Source organism: Perna viridis, chromosome 7, assembly GCF_037379345.1.
Source record: "Perna viridis isolate PV_CMFRI_1.1 ecotype Kerala chromosome 7, ASM3737934v1, whole genome shotgun sequence".
NCBI classification, from domain to species: domain Eukaryota; kingdom Metazoa; phylum Mollusca; class Bivalvia; order Mytilida; family Mytilidae; genus Perna; species Perna viridis.
Window position 1 is genome coordinate 6,476,713 of NC_142451.1, and position 14,336 is coordinate 6,491,048.

The window sequence follows — 14,336 nt, forward strand, 5'->3', positions numbered from 1 at the left end:
TTGGTTCTTTATGTTCTTCATTGTGTCTGCTTTTCCTGTCTTGTCTACGTCGTCCCTGAATTACATTCTTTTGAGTACCGCTAGAATATTGGTTCCCTTGATTATTCTTGGAATGACTTCTGTGAAATATCAGGACAATCATGATTCACTTTTTTGGCTTTAAAAAAGTGCATCGATATGAGTACGGTACTATTGAGTTTAATCTGTTGATCTGTTGAGAGTCTCCCATAGATTTATAGTTGTTGACAAAAATGTTAAGAATATGTTTTCCCCGCCCGACCAACATTCAGCATTCTATTAGTCGATTACATGAGTTCAACCCGGCCAAAAATGGACCAGATAGTTTTCTGTGAGTTCATGAACTGGTTTAGAACATGAATTAGAAGTTCATACATAAAAAAGTAAACAGTATGCATATTTATTAGGCAATGTTTTAATGAATGATTGATTTAATCCAAAAAGTTTTCTTATCAACGATATGTTCAAAGGTGAACTAGATTGCAGTGGTACGTTGACGATATATACTTGATTGTTTATTTAGCAGTGATGACATGATAATAAGCAGCTACATGGTTGCTGTTTTTCGGTCGATGAACGGTCCAATCGTTGTGGATCTAGTGCTTGTTTTACAGTCTGTTTTATTCTTCCAATTCAAGTTCGATCTTTTCAGGTACCAGATCACTGAATCTAAAATAGAACCATTTAAAAAAACACTTGCCGTCTAATTCAAAAACTAAAATTACTTTCAATGGTAAAAATCATAAACGATAAAAAAAACCCCAAAAATTTGCGAAAAACAAATGGAATGTACTTAATTTGCAAAATACATGTATACTTTTGCAATTAATATTGTTTAAGAGGCTTTACATGTAAAAATCAGGCACAGGGTAAATTTTATCCAACTGATTTTTTGTTTGTTTTAATGTAATGCTTATATCATGAATATCATATGTATGTGAAAACGAACAAAAAAAGTTTCTTTTAGCCGCCAATGGATGGTCGGAAAAGGATTTTATGACAGTTCCAAAATAAAACAACCAAGATTTGCTCAAAAACAAAGAGTTAACTCCCTTTTTCAATGAACGTCAATGCTTTCTATGTATTTTTTTTCTCTTTAACCGTTGAAGTTAACCAAATAGCCAACATTCAACTTTAAGAAAGGATGCATTTGTGATATGAAATGGCTAAAAAAAAATGTGAAAACAAAATTGGTCATGTACAACCCACTGCTTGGTTTTGCATTGACAAACTCTATGAACATCAGCTTTTTAAAACAATTCATACACGGAAACACACCACACCTATTTATATCATCTGTGTAGCTTACCCGCAGGCTTGTTGACAGTTCGTTTTTGCCCATGGATAGTACGGTTTGCACCAGTGCATTGATTTGGCATATGGGCACATTGGATCAGTGTCTGGTTTGGCAAAATCCATGGGATCCAACGAGTCTCCTGCGATAGAATAAATTGAAGTTTAATTTTAAAAATTATATACTACTAAGAATAGTCGTGTTTATTTTAGCCACATGTACATTGCTAACAATGCTGTTTGAATGTTCATCCTAACATACATGTTCGTAACATGTTATTACACTGTAGTTTTACAGGTTTGATAATATAAAACGTAGTGTTGTATTTGATAAGAAACTAAGAAAGGTGTAAGCGTCATGAAATCATTGAAAGCTAAACAAAAAATATACAACTTCTTATCTGCACTATAGATATATTGGGAATTGTATTTGCCACAAGAAGTAGATTCGTTCTAAAATTATAGTCACAACCCCCAAAAAACTTACGACATTCGCTATCACTTCCGTCCATTTTACACGCCTCTACAAAAAAAGCACAATCCGATCATATTTGTTTTTTTTTAAATCCTTCTAGCAAATTAAATCTATCAATCAGAAAAATTTTTATCTATAAAAACCAAAAATATCATTACATAGCGATGCAAGTTCTGGTCAGGTAATAGTGTAAAAAAGCAACTGAAGGAACATTGCGAGTGTGGTTGTTATATTATTAAAAGATATTCTTTTTATCATAAAGAAATAAAGTTGTGTTTTCTATTAGATTGCACATTCCAGAACATGCATATTAGATTCCAATTATCCAATACCTACATGTATAAGTTGAATACACTGTTGTTTACAATGTTTATTGATTAGGCTTTTCAATGCCAAGTAAAATTTTACTCAGCTTTCTTACGTTAGTTATGCCACTTTGCACTGACAGTAAACTACATTTGTAAGCACACAATGTTTAATTCCGGCTAAAATTCATTGAACCGAAGAAGAAGGTGAATTTCAATAGTTATCATTGACAACGTATCATCAATGACCATAAGTTACATGTAAGGTAAATCCGATTTGCAGTACAACCGTCATTTCACGTGAATGCTAAATTTTGTAAATCCTAAGTCAAATAATTGAATGCTATTGAAAATTCAAATTCACACGATTAAATCCCATAGTGATTCCAAATTCACCTAATTATATTTTATTATTAATTTGGATCCAAATTCACACAACTTAACGCTATTGTGAATCCAAATTCACGTGACTGAATTCACATAATTGATTGCTAATGTGAATCCAAGTTAACGTAATCGAATGCTATTGTGAATCAACATTCACATAATGTACATATGTAATTTGCATTGAATGCACATATTTACATTCTGAACACGAAGAAATATAAATTATTTAGAGGACCAGTAACAAACACGTTGTAACCCCCTCCTTTGTTCTTCTAATACTTATTACATGTACTTACGACATGTTCCTTCTACACATTTCACTCCAAGTCCTTTACCCTTAGGCACCATGCACTTGGAGCATTTACTTCCATCACCGAAAGGGCGGAGTTTGAAAGACGCCCTAGACAAATAGAATAACGATATGAAATAAGCACAAACTACATGAACATATTTACTTGTATTGCAAATGAAATTTTAAGCTGTATGAAATTATGATGACTGGAACATTTCTCTATATGGATAAAAAAGAGTTAACTTTAAAGTCGGGACATACATTTGTAAGTTCTCCATTTTATATTTTCGATTGTTTGTTGTCTTGGAAACACTTATGACTTCTTTTGTGAATATGTGACAGCCATGGTAGTAATACAACGTAAACCAAATTAAAAAGAATCGTATTTTGTCAAACTTTTGCCGTGAAAAACATTAAATGGCTAGGAAGCTGCATTTTTTCATTATCAAAAATTACAAGGTAATAGCATCATATATTAAAACTTACGCCGGGGAGTAGTTGCATGCCCAGTAAACTGCATTATCCCACTCCTCTTGTACTGTGTCGGTTTCAATCTTCAACTTTGGGCAAAAATTCTTGGCACAACCGACTTGAATTGACTGCCAAAATACTAACTACCAATTAAAAAAAATCTGTATTCAGATGCAAAACTTTACTAAACCTTCAGACTTCAATGCATTATATTTGAATCACATTATGTACAAATATAGCTCCAAGAATAAGGTACCTTGGTTGGTTCATAAAAGTGTTGTTTTCGTTTTTTGTATTGTACGAAAAACATCCTTACCTAAAGCTGAGACAAAGACATTAGATAACTTTAAAAAAGTATACCAATTATATCATTATTTCTTAAGAAAAGACCAATGCAAAAATGTGCATTTTATGATCAGAAATGTTGTATTATTCGAATCATGTTCAATGTTTCTACATGTATATCAATTTCATACCTGTAAGTAATGGCCGACAACGCCTTTCCACTGATGGTTATTAAAATCGTAATCCGATTTTTCTTTGTAAAATAATTCAACAACCTTGGTGATCGTACTGTTATTGCCAACTATTGCTCCGAGATTCTGACCTGTTCGTGTGCCGTTTGGACTACAAAACAAACATATTGACCAAAAAAATGTACGTCTATATGTGAATTTGACAAATTTGTACATTTGTACCCAAAGCAAGCATGCATCCATGCAAGCAAAACAAACAAATAAAAAAAAACAAGAACTAATCTGGCAATATCTAAATCTAAACTACATGTGAGAGTCGCAAAATGGGAATATGTAATACAGATTTTGTGAACTGAAGGAAGAATAGACACCCCTATCACTATATATCCCCACTCAAAATGACAGGTTGATATTTCAAAAATTTACTAATAATAATATTATTATTCTACTTACAAGTACAGGTTTGCATGTTTGAATACACACTGATCTACCAAACCCTGAGTTAACTCTGCCAACGATTCGTCCCATGTCTACAATACGATGAATGAGATATTCATAATTAATTGATTAAGGTTATATTAAATTCAATATCTACGACATTGAAAAAATCGCTTAAACTTTGCTTACTGTTTCAGAGTACAACATTGTATATAATTATATACAAACGTTCCGATTGTTAATAAAATATTTCATATAAAAATATGTTAGGTGTAAGCATAAAAATGCAGATATTTGTTTGGAAATGCACAATGAATGAAGCCTAGTAATGTATCACAGGGTAAGCCGACGCAGACATTGAAGTAATCAATCATCAACCTTTTGTTGATTTGAGCTTGAGCTGAGTATGAATTATTTTTAACTAATTCATTCGTAAACTAAAAAATAAGATAATGATCAAATCAATGACGAGTTGTCTGCATAATACAACATGTTTATTGATTACCTATATCGTATACTTAATTTTAGAATATAACATTTTTTGCCTGTTTTTAAACCCTATATCGTCAATCCTATATCACATACCGTATATCACACCCCTAGACCTACATGTATATCGTATACCTTATATCACACCCCTTCACAGACCATACTTGAAGTATGGTTAAAATATATCACACCTTATTTGTAGGTGTATAATTTTTATTTCAAAATATGATGCACTTTTGTGATTTAAACAACTCCCCCAACATTTGACATATCTTTAACCATTTGAGTTGAACAGCTTTTTGCTATAGATGTAATTAGCAAATTAAAAATAATAGCTAAACGCCCCCCCCCCCAAAAAAAAAAGGGAAAAAAAAGCGCACCGATGTCAGGCTCGAGTTGACACACACTTCTATTTATTAAATAGTTTCCATGACATTGAAGTCATTCGAGCATCCCTTAAATTTATACTATTCTTACCATAAAACAAAACAAGAAACGAAAATCATTTTTTGTCTTGAATGTACGTTACATAAGTCAAAATGGTCTTTCAACGAATTGTTGCCAACTTTTGCACATTCCCTTGTTTTGATCTAATTAAGATAACTATGTAGTTTCTCACATGGAAATATTTCGATAAAGATTCTCATTCATTAATGAGCGGTTTGAATTATTTCACCATTCGAGTGGTAAATTTTTAATATTTAGCGAGTATGTTAAAAAAAATCTTAATATTAACTTAGAAAATACAGACATAAATTAAATCAAAAATAGGCAGAGTGAAAATCGATTGATCCCATGAAATTTGTGGAAAATTCGGAAAATGCAAAAAAAAAATATATATACTCTTGCAGAAATTTAATCACCGACCGGTGGTTAAAAAGTCACTTGCATCTCTAACAACCAGCCAGGATTGGGAGAATAAATAGATTCTTAGAGTGCATTATAATAATAATAAATGAATTATATATATATATAAAAGAATGATTTTAAGTATCGAGAGAAATATTCTAATCCACGAAAAATTATTAAGAAGTATTTGTTTCTCCAATTTTAAAGCAATTTGATCGTTATGTTTTTCCCTGTCGAGTACCCCAAAAACAACTCTTTCGTAAGATTTTCCAGACTATATATCTATCTAATGCTTTATCTTAACATGTGGTCACACAAGAAACAAAATTTGTGTAACAGAAAATATTATTCAAAACAAAATTGTAATATCAAAACTTGAAATATTGGTTTTTAAAAAAAAAATCAACATTAGGTGTAACTGAGAATTGAAAATAGGTTTTAAAAATTCAATATCATTTGAGACAGCACAGAAGGTCATCAGACAAAAAGTAGATGTAAATAATACTACAATTGTATAGCTTGTTTATGACAAAAACAAATATGAGTAAAAAAATGATAAATGATAAGAAAAAGTTAACAAATTCAAGAATATTGAATTGAAAAAAGTCTTTCAAAATCCTTTTTTTAAAATAAATTTTTATTTTGTTTTCAATTCAATTAAATGGTCTCTAAAATTATGAGAAACATTTATATATTTTGCATGATTGAGTATTGTAAAGAAAAAAATGTTATACATTAGCAGTGTCAATGACTCGAATTAAAAAATAATAAATATAATTATGCCCTAGCTTTTGTTCCAATATTATTTTGTATATATTCCTATGATAGAAATGTAAACTTCACTTACATGTAAAATAAATTCATCATTTTTAATGTTGACAAACTGTACATTCTTCACAGTTTTAGGAATTTTACTAAATAGTGCCACATTTACATCACGATTACTGCTGCATCTGGTAACTTTACAATAAGAGAGATTCTCTTATAGCAAAAATGGCTGCCCCCTGTAACCATGAATTTAGAGCAATTATCCTTTTTAATTAAATAATTCAGTACATAATAGGAAAATTATCTTCAGATTGTTCTTCTATAATGTAAACACTACCAATAAACCCAACATGTTGAAAAGGTACATATTCCCTTTGAATATAATCTGACATTGATATTCTATAAATAGCAACTCACCATTTGCCACATATTTGATGCATTTTCGATTTCTCTAAATTTTCTGTGTACATTCAAAGCTTCTGTCTTTTCTTCAGGTGATAGCCTACAGGGTTTCATTATGGAGTCTGCTCCTTCAGCTGTTCTTTTGTAAGTGTTTACGGATCTAGACCCTTTCATTTCATCTTTTGTAACGGCATCACCTCGTTTGTCACCTCCTTTGGTAAGTCGGGACCAATGCCCCCCTTGTTGACCACTTTTTTCTAGCCGGGACCATCGCTGGCGTTTCCCAACCTCCTTGTCATACCTTATTTTCAGATCATTACGTTTGTCATATTCTTCATCAGATCTCATTTTCTCATTGCGTCTGACTGCTTTCATAACATCCTCCAAATGAGGATCACGAAGTCCTCTAGATATGGCATCCCTTTCTTTTTCTTCCTCCTTCTCCAAAGCCCGTATGTCGTTTAGAATGATTCGTTCAGTTGGAAGGCTATCGAAAGGAGGTGTCTTCACGCTGAAATGTAAGAAAACGCATGTCGTATAGAATTAAGATAACGCAACCTCTTTTAATATGTTATGGTCTAAAAGAAAGATAACCAAGAGAGAGAGAATCTACTTATTGGAAGTAAATTGTAACTATGAATAGTACTCCGCTTTAAAAGCATAGCAGCAAACTCCTAGCGTTTGTTATATTTGTGTATGACTACAAATATACATGTAACTGATAGGATTTGTTATATCTGTGTATGACTGCAACTATACATATGTATCACCGAATGAGTGATTGATTTTCTCCACATCTTTGTTGTACCGTGTTATATGTTTTAAATAATGTCCATGAAAGACCCAATCAGAGGATAGCACATGCCATTTTTTTCATCCATAATAGATCACATTCAAGCTCTTGCTTTCGAAAATAAATGTTGGTTAGTAGTTGAATGGAACAAATTACATAGAAATCACAACAAAATAAATTTGATGTCAAGGGAAATAAACATGCCCGTAGCCAGAAATGTTCAAGGGGGAGGGGGGTGGGGTTACGTTGACTCGGGGCACACCTCCACGGCCGGGGGTTTGGGGGTATTTGGTGCAAAATCCTACAATCTAGCCATTTCCTGGCACTGCTTTTGTATTTGAGAAAGTCCTGTTTTCTAACAATTTTATTTTAAAGATAGACATAATTTTCAATTTCATTTACATCTGTATACTTTTACTTCAAAGTTTTAAGCAAATCAACATAGCAAAAAAAGTCAAAAGTTTCCAATATGTAAGGCATTAGTGATATACTATTAAACATGGATTAAAAAAAAAACAATAATACAACAATATACATTTTTGTAACATTATTTATTATTCAAAATGTAATGCAAATGAGTAAATGCAGTATATTTGATTCCAACACCATCTTCTAAGCTTATGAATTAGGGATTACTTGAGATTTCCTTTAATGTGTATAAAATGTGGTTGAATTAGAGAATTTTCTGTTCACCATAAACTAATATGATTTAAAAATCTGGTGAGGGGAGTTAAAATCATTTTATTTCAATATCTAAGGCGTGAGGGGGTTAAAACTCCATGCACTTGCTTTTTTACAAGCTTAAAAGTGAACCTCAACTATAACAATCCATAGTCATATTAAACTAAAATTTTACTGTTTAAAAATATATGCAACCTATACAACAAAAAGGGTTTGGGAACATTGAGCTACAAGAATAGTTTCCCATTATCATAGAAAATGGTCAATTCTCATTTTAAAGTTTAAACAGTATTCTATAATGACCCCTAATATAGTTGTTTAATGCAAAAGTTACATTATTACCCTTTTTTAACATATACAGACAAATGAGAGTAACACTAATGAAAGCTATGAAAAAATAAAACTAATTACTGACATATGTACCTTCAAATGTATCATGTAATGCATGTGTGTTTCAGTATGCTATGTACTTCATAGCTTACATATTTAACTTTATTTTTGATTAAAAGCTTTAAAGATCCTTTAAAATATATATTCTAATAATTCTACACTTGACTTAGTAATATTGTTTGCCTTAAATTACTGCCGAATAAGGTTTTTTACCCTGGAGGTTGTTCCCAATTTGAAATCAAAGTATTCATATACTGAATCAATTTATATCGATCGTTTGAATTTTTACGCCGCAAATAACAGTCAAATTGCAAAAATTGGGCGTTATGAAAGGAAATACAGACCGAATTCAAATGTATCTAAACATAAGCTTATTGTTGTAAATGGTTAATATAGAACTCTTTGATTAATTCTTAAATTCACCACTCAGATTACGAAGGTCATTACCAGAAACACACACCAAATCTATAATGCATCGTAGCAGTGCGCCAATTTGCGTAATATATTCAGGTTTGATGTCGGTTTACATGAAACACTTAAATGAATGAACATAACACTCTCCAACATACTGGGTAATTGAACAACAAACTACTGTTTTGGCTTTTTCCGGTTTCTAAATTTTCAAAACAAAATTCAATTTATCAACCTCGAGGTCGAAACTGTCTGACAAATTATTCAAACTTCAGCCGCCACAATCATTGAAATAATTAATCTCCTTGGATACATGCCCCTCTCAACTAGCTACATTCCTCAGTTGAAAAGCTTTATAGCTCAGGTGCAACAAGTCACGACATAGACACCTATGTGTCATTTAAAATGCTTTAGTGTCTTAGGCGCCTAGTCCCAGACACATGTACCTAAAAATAGACGCCAAAGTCTTAAAATATACTTTCAACAACTATGTCTGGTGCAGATACTAGCTATGCACTTTTAATGCCCTGGAGCACCCGCACCGCTATTATCTTCACACATGACCAAAAAGCCCAACAGAATGATTATTACAAAAAGCAATATCACTAGACAACAGACCGACATCTCATCCCGGGAAATGCATTATCAAAATTTCTGTGCTATCATCTAAGCAATGTTTCATTTTTAATTGTCACCTCCGGGCTTCTGATGTCACGTGGCGGTAACCATAATAAAAATACAAGATACAGTGAGTGATACGTTGGGATGGTTTCGGGATTAATGCTACCCTTTTGTACAACACTTGGCCCAAAAATGAGTGGCAAATGATAGCATGCAACCCCTTCCTCTATTTTCCCCCTTTTCGTAAATATTTGGATCCGCTAGGACCTGCATGAATATATCTAATGACAACTTCGGCATTCCTCTTTTTATTTCATTTCTATAATCAATGAATATTAATAGCCTCACAGGGTTTTCATTTCCAGATTAACATTAAAGTTTATTATGCGTCTAGTGAATAAATAGACACCTTGAATATATTGACAGTGAAAGATAGGTTGCTTAGAAATAAACAGGTACCGATAAGAGGTTAGATGTCAACTATTTTTAATTGGATCACTAAACAGCATGTTAAGTTCACAGTAAAAATTGTTTATTTGGTTTGTTTATTGGCATGAATAATATAGAATTGAACTTGATATACATGTATTAGAACAACCTATAAAATGGACCTATCTGCATTGAACCTAAATGGGGTTTGCCAAGGGGACTATTTAACTGCGGTAGTATAAGATAATTTGCAGATGCTATCAGGCTTTATAAATATAAAGGCTCTGGCGACTACTATATCAATTCCGATCTTCGATCTAAATTGATAAAAAATATGGCTAATTTTTTTCCCAATGAGACAATTTTTCCCCAAACAATGATGGTTTGTGATAAACATGGGCCAATGCTAGTAATATGTTGTATGAAGGAGTAGACTAGCAGCTGCTTATTACAGCATATCTTAAGTAATGGTAGAATAAGGGTCTTGGTATGTTTAACAATGTGTATTAATGTGAGGTGTCAAATCTTGTTGAACGTCTTATATTTTTTTGCAATTGTAATTAAAACTAATATGAACTCCAATAAAAACGTGGACAGTGAGTAACAGTTCAAGCACTTATGGATCAACTCAATTAAAATCCTGACCTTAATAATCTGAATTGCGAGTTAAATAGTGCTTATTGGTTTTCAAGGGGGTTCGTCCGAACCCCTCGAACCCCCCTCCCCCACCCCCACTGGCTACGGGTATGATAAATCTTTGCGCAGTGCTTGTATTTTTCTCTCTTTCCTTTATTTCAAATCCTAACGACTTAATGTGATTTATTTAAGCCTATATTGATTAGTTGATTCTCTTAGGGATCATATATTTTTTTTCAATAAACTATTTTAATATCCTGACATTAAAATTCAATTGGTCCTCATGAACATCAGTCACCGATTCGGAATGCCTTGTTTATCCACTTGAACCACAGTTTCGTGTTCCATTAATAGTTCGTACCCAGCAGTTCGTTCTTCTCAAACGACGTATATTGTACCGGGAGTACATGTAGAATTAGTGAACTTGATTTGTAGCAATTAATGGGAAAGTAGCTGAGTGACGCTTTAATGAAATGAATGGAAGTAGTTTGGAATATTTAATTTGATTTGTAGCAAGCTTTCTGATTGATTGGGTCTCTTTGAGCAACATGACGTCATTAAGGCATATTGGCTCGCACTCCGCGATTCCCGAAAAAAAATAAAGTTTTAAAATACGAATTTTAAAACTATTGATATTTGGACTGTCATTAATTAAAAATTAAAGTTTAAGGAATGTTTTTAATTTTTGAACAGGTTATTCTCCATAATGTGGTTTGAACCAATTTACACTTCGCGTTCGCAAATAAGAAGTAAAAACTTCCGCAAACCAGGTTATTTCCTAAAACCTGTTAAAAAATTTGAAACATTACTTAATTGGAATCCTATAGAATTTAAATTTTAAAGAACGTTTTGAATTTTTTGCAAAACTAATGCTCGCGACAACCAACTCTGGGACAACATACATCGAGCATAAATTTTCCCTATTAAGTTATATCACATAACTCGGCCAAAAGTTAAAAAAAATAAAAATAAAACATGTTACAGAGTTACAAATGTACATGTATCATAATCTCTGCAAACGTACGTTTACTTGCGTAGTTTTATTTAAAACCTGTTAAAGAGTTACAAATGTATCCGAATCTCTGCAAACATATGTTTACTTGCGTAGTTTTATTTAAAACCTGTTAAAGAGTTACAAATGTATCCTAATCCCTGTAAACGTACGTTTATTTGCGTAGTTCTATTTAAAGGAGAATCAAAACCAGCATTATTGCTGTTTTATGTGCATCGAGATGAAAGTGTTCCGAATTGTCACGCTGTTTCTTTTTTTTTTGCTATGTGATCAACACTTATTTCGGTGAGTTTTATGTTAGGCTCGTTACATGCAGCACGAGGTACTGCAAACCAAATTTATCATGTCTACCATATGTGTTAGATGTTATGCCTTGTGTTTGTATGTTTAAATTTCCACTCTGAAATTCCACTCTCAGACATTTTCTAAACTACAGTACTTTTTTATGGAAAATGCATCATTGGAACATTCAAGAAGAGTGAAAAATCACCTTGCAATGTTCACCAAAAACTATTTGTCTATTTTTATTTGTAAGGTTTGTAGAAAAGGTCGCTATTTCTGACATTCTGTCGGCCAATTCAAAATGTTTATCGACAAAATCGACCGAGTAAATACGGAGCCCTGAACGGAACATTCAAAGAAAGACAATCGCGTTCATAATATATGTATATAATAGTTGAACGCATGTAATTCAACAATCTATAAATTGCAGTACTAGACTCGAAACGACCAATGTGGTACCTAAGTTTGAACTTTTTCAACCAATATAAAATAAGATTTCTTATTAATATTCTCTTAGTTTAATTTTTTTTTCTCTAAAATATGTTTGTTTGGCGCAAGACGACCTGAATTCTGAAGGGAAAAATTATCACCCTGAAAGTTGTAATTTTATTTCTTAAATTTAGCTTAGTCTTTAATATACGTAAGGTAAAATATTATATTCTTCTTACTATATTCTTGTACTACATGAATGTACCCTTTCAAAGCAAAGATTCACGGGAAGTCATTTATCGTAATTAATTCATATTTCTATCTTTGACTGCCGGTACATGAAATGTAATGTGGAAAATCACATTTTTCTACCGGTTATAATTCGCGTTTTTTAAGAAGTATACTAGATTCGTTTAGACCAGTTCCCGGTCCTTTTTTTAAGTTAAAAAATAACTTAGTACCAAATGAAAATTCTTATACGAGGAAGATTGCCAGCAAAGCATTAAGTAGGTTCCAATTTAAATGAAACTGATTTCATGTCATTAACCATTTTTACTGAATTTGATTTATGATAAATTATGATAATTTTGTGGGGGCCGGCAAAAGACTTTCCAAAAATTTTATGGGTCGAACTATTCCGGTTTAGGCGAAAAATGTTTGTTTTACCATAACTGGAAATTAGTTTTTTTATAATTTCCGAAGAGTTCCGATCAAATAACATATGGGTCTTTAAAACGATTTATCTAGCAAATGTTTTGACTACATTTAAAGTTTCAACTGATAGAGATATAGCGTTTTGCTTTGCTAAAAGATAAATTAAACAAGACAAAATTTTATTTCGTAGTTTTACAAACTCAATGTGTCAAAATGCCGTCACAAAATATCAAATTTATGATACTTTTAATAAAAAAACTTTGTAGGTTAGTGTTATAATAATTATGTGTACAATAAGAAATGATACGATAAGTTGTCGACGCATGTGGCCAATATTACCTTCAAAGAAATCATTGATTTATACAATGTAATACCAGTTTGGCAGAATTTACACATATTGGCTCAATTTTGCTTTATGGTTTCAATTTTTTGCAAGGATAAGCAAGAAATAAAAAAAAACAAACAAACAAACAAAACAAAACAAAACAAAACAAAAACGGTTTTGTTGTCCAATTAAACACAGTTTAATTAAATATTGGGTAATATCTAAATGATATGAACAAGTTTATATCCCTTAGAATTAATGGGAAAACAAAGATTTACTGCATGAGGCGAATCAGATCAGAGGCTGCCCATAAGTCATTGTACGCATTTAAAACATTTAAAATATAATTAACATGTAATTGTAAATGTAAGATTTCTATAAGCCTACCTTTCGTCGTCCTCCGGATCCTTAGGAGGTAAACCTAACTCGACGTTAGGGTGAGCAAAGTTTGCGCTTGCGAAACAAACCAAACCAACGAAATAAAGGAACATCTTGACTGAGTTACGGTAGCTTATCCAGTAAACTTTGCTTCACTGGCTGAGATACGGTAGCTTATCCTTCATCGCTTTTATATATTTCTAAAATTTTAGGGGCGTGAATTTGTATGAGTTTGAATTATACAAATTGTATTAATTTCTGCGTCTAAATCTTAGTAATTACTGCAAATCTTTTCAATATTTATCGAATTTTAATCCGAAATCTGCAGATTTTCTCCTAAAATCCGAACTTAATGAAACCACGATAAAGTAATTAACTGTACGTTCCCATGCACTTTCCACGATACTTAAAAGCATAGGACAGGAAGGAGGGGTATTTTCTTTGGCACTGGGGATACACATAAGAATACTCTATGGACTTATTACGCAAATTACGACTTCATAATTGTCTACGTTTTCATTTGAATTGTAAGTCTGAGGGCAACATAATCGCGTAATGCATGTATTATGTTCATGTACCTAATCATCCCTGCAAACCCTTTTTTTAATTTGTTCTGACTAGCTACATTTGTA

General features: G+C 32.1%; 1 protein-coding gene across 1 annotated transcript; it reads right to left on the reverse strand.

Annotated features, from left to right (window-relative positions):
* Positions 1-404: 404 nt before the first annotated feature.
* Positions 405-13,888, reverse strand: LOC148611103 (cysteine-rich venom protein Mr30-like). Its single transcript, XM_088591257.1, has 9 exons — positions 13,714-13,888; positions 6,679-7,174; positions 4,171-4,247; positions 3,718-3,868; positions 3,257-3,384; positions 2,775-2,878; positions 1,799-1,834; positions 1,328-1,454; positions 405-687 (listed from the first exon to the last, which is right to left on the reverse strand). The coding sequence occupies exons 1-9, from the start codon at positions 13,815-13,817 to the stop codon at positions 639-641; spliced, it is 1,272 nt and encodes a 423-aa protein (XP_088447383.1). The 5' UTR covers positions 13,818-13,888; the 3' UTR covers positions 405-638.
* Positions 13,889-14,336: the final 448 nt, after the last annotated feature.

What these genes read in the sequence shown, in the direction of transcription:
- LOC148611103 (XM_088591257.1), bottom strand. Translation starts at nt 13,817, where the DNA reads ATGTTCCTTTATTTCGTTGGTTTGGTTTGTTTCGCAAGCGCAAACTTT. An exon ending in GATCCGGAGGACGACGAAAG is followed by an intron (nt 7,175 to 13,713) that starts GTAGGCTTATAG and finishes CTTACATTTCAG; the next exon opens with CGTGAAGACACCTCCTTTCG. An exon ending in AACTGTCAACAAGCCTGCGG is followed by an intron (nt 688 to 1,327) that starts GTAAGCTACACA and finishes GTTCTATTTTAG; the next exon opens with ATTCAGTGATCTGGTACCTG.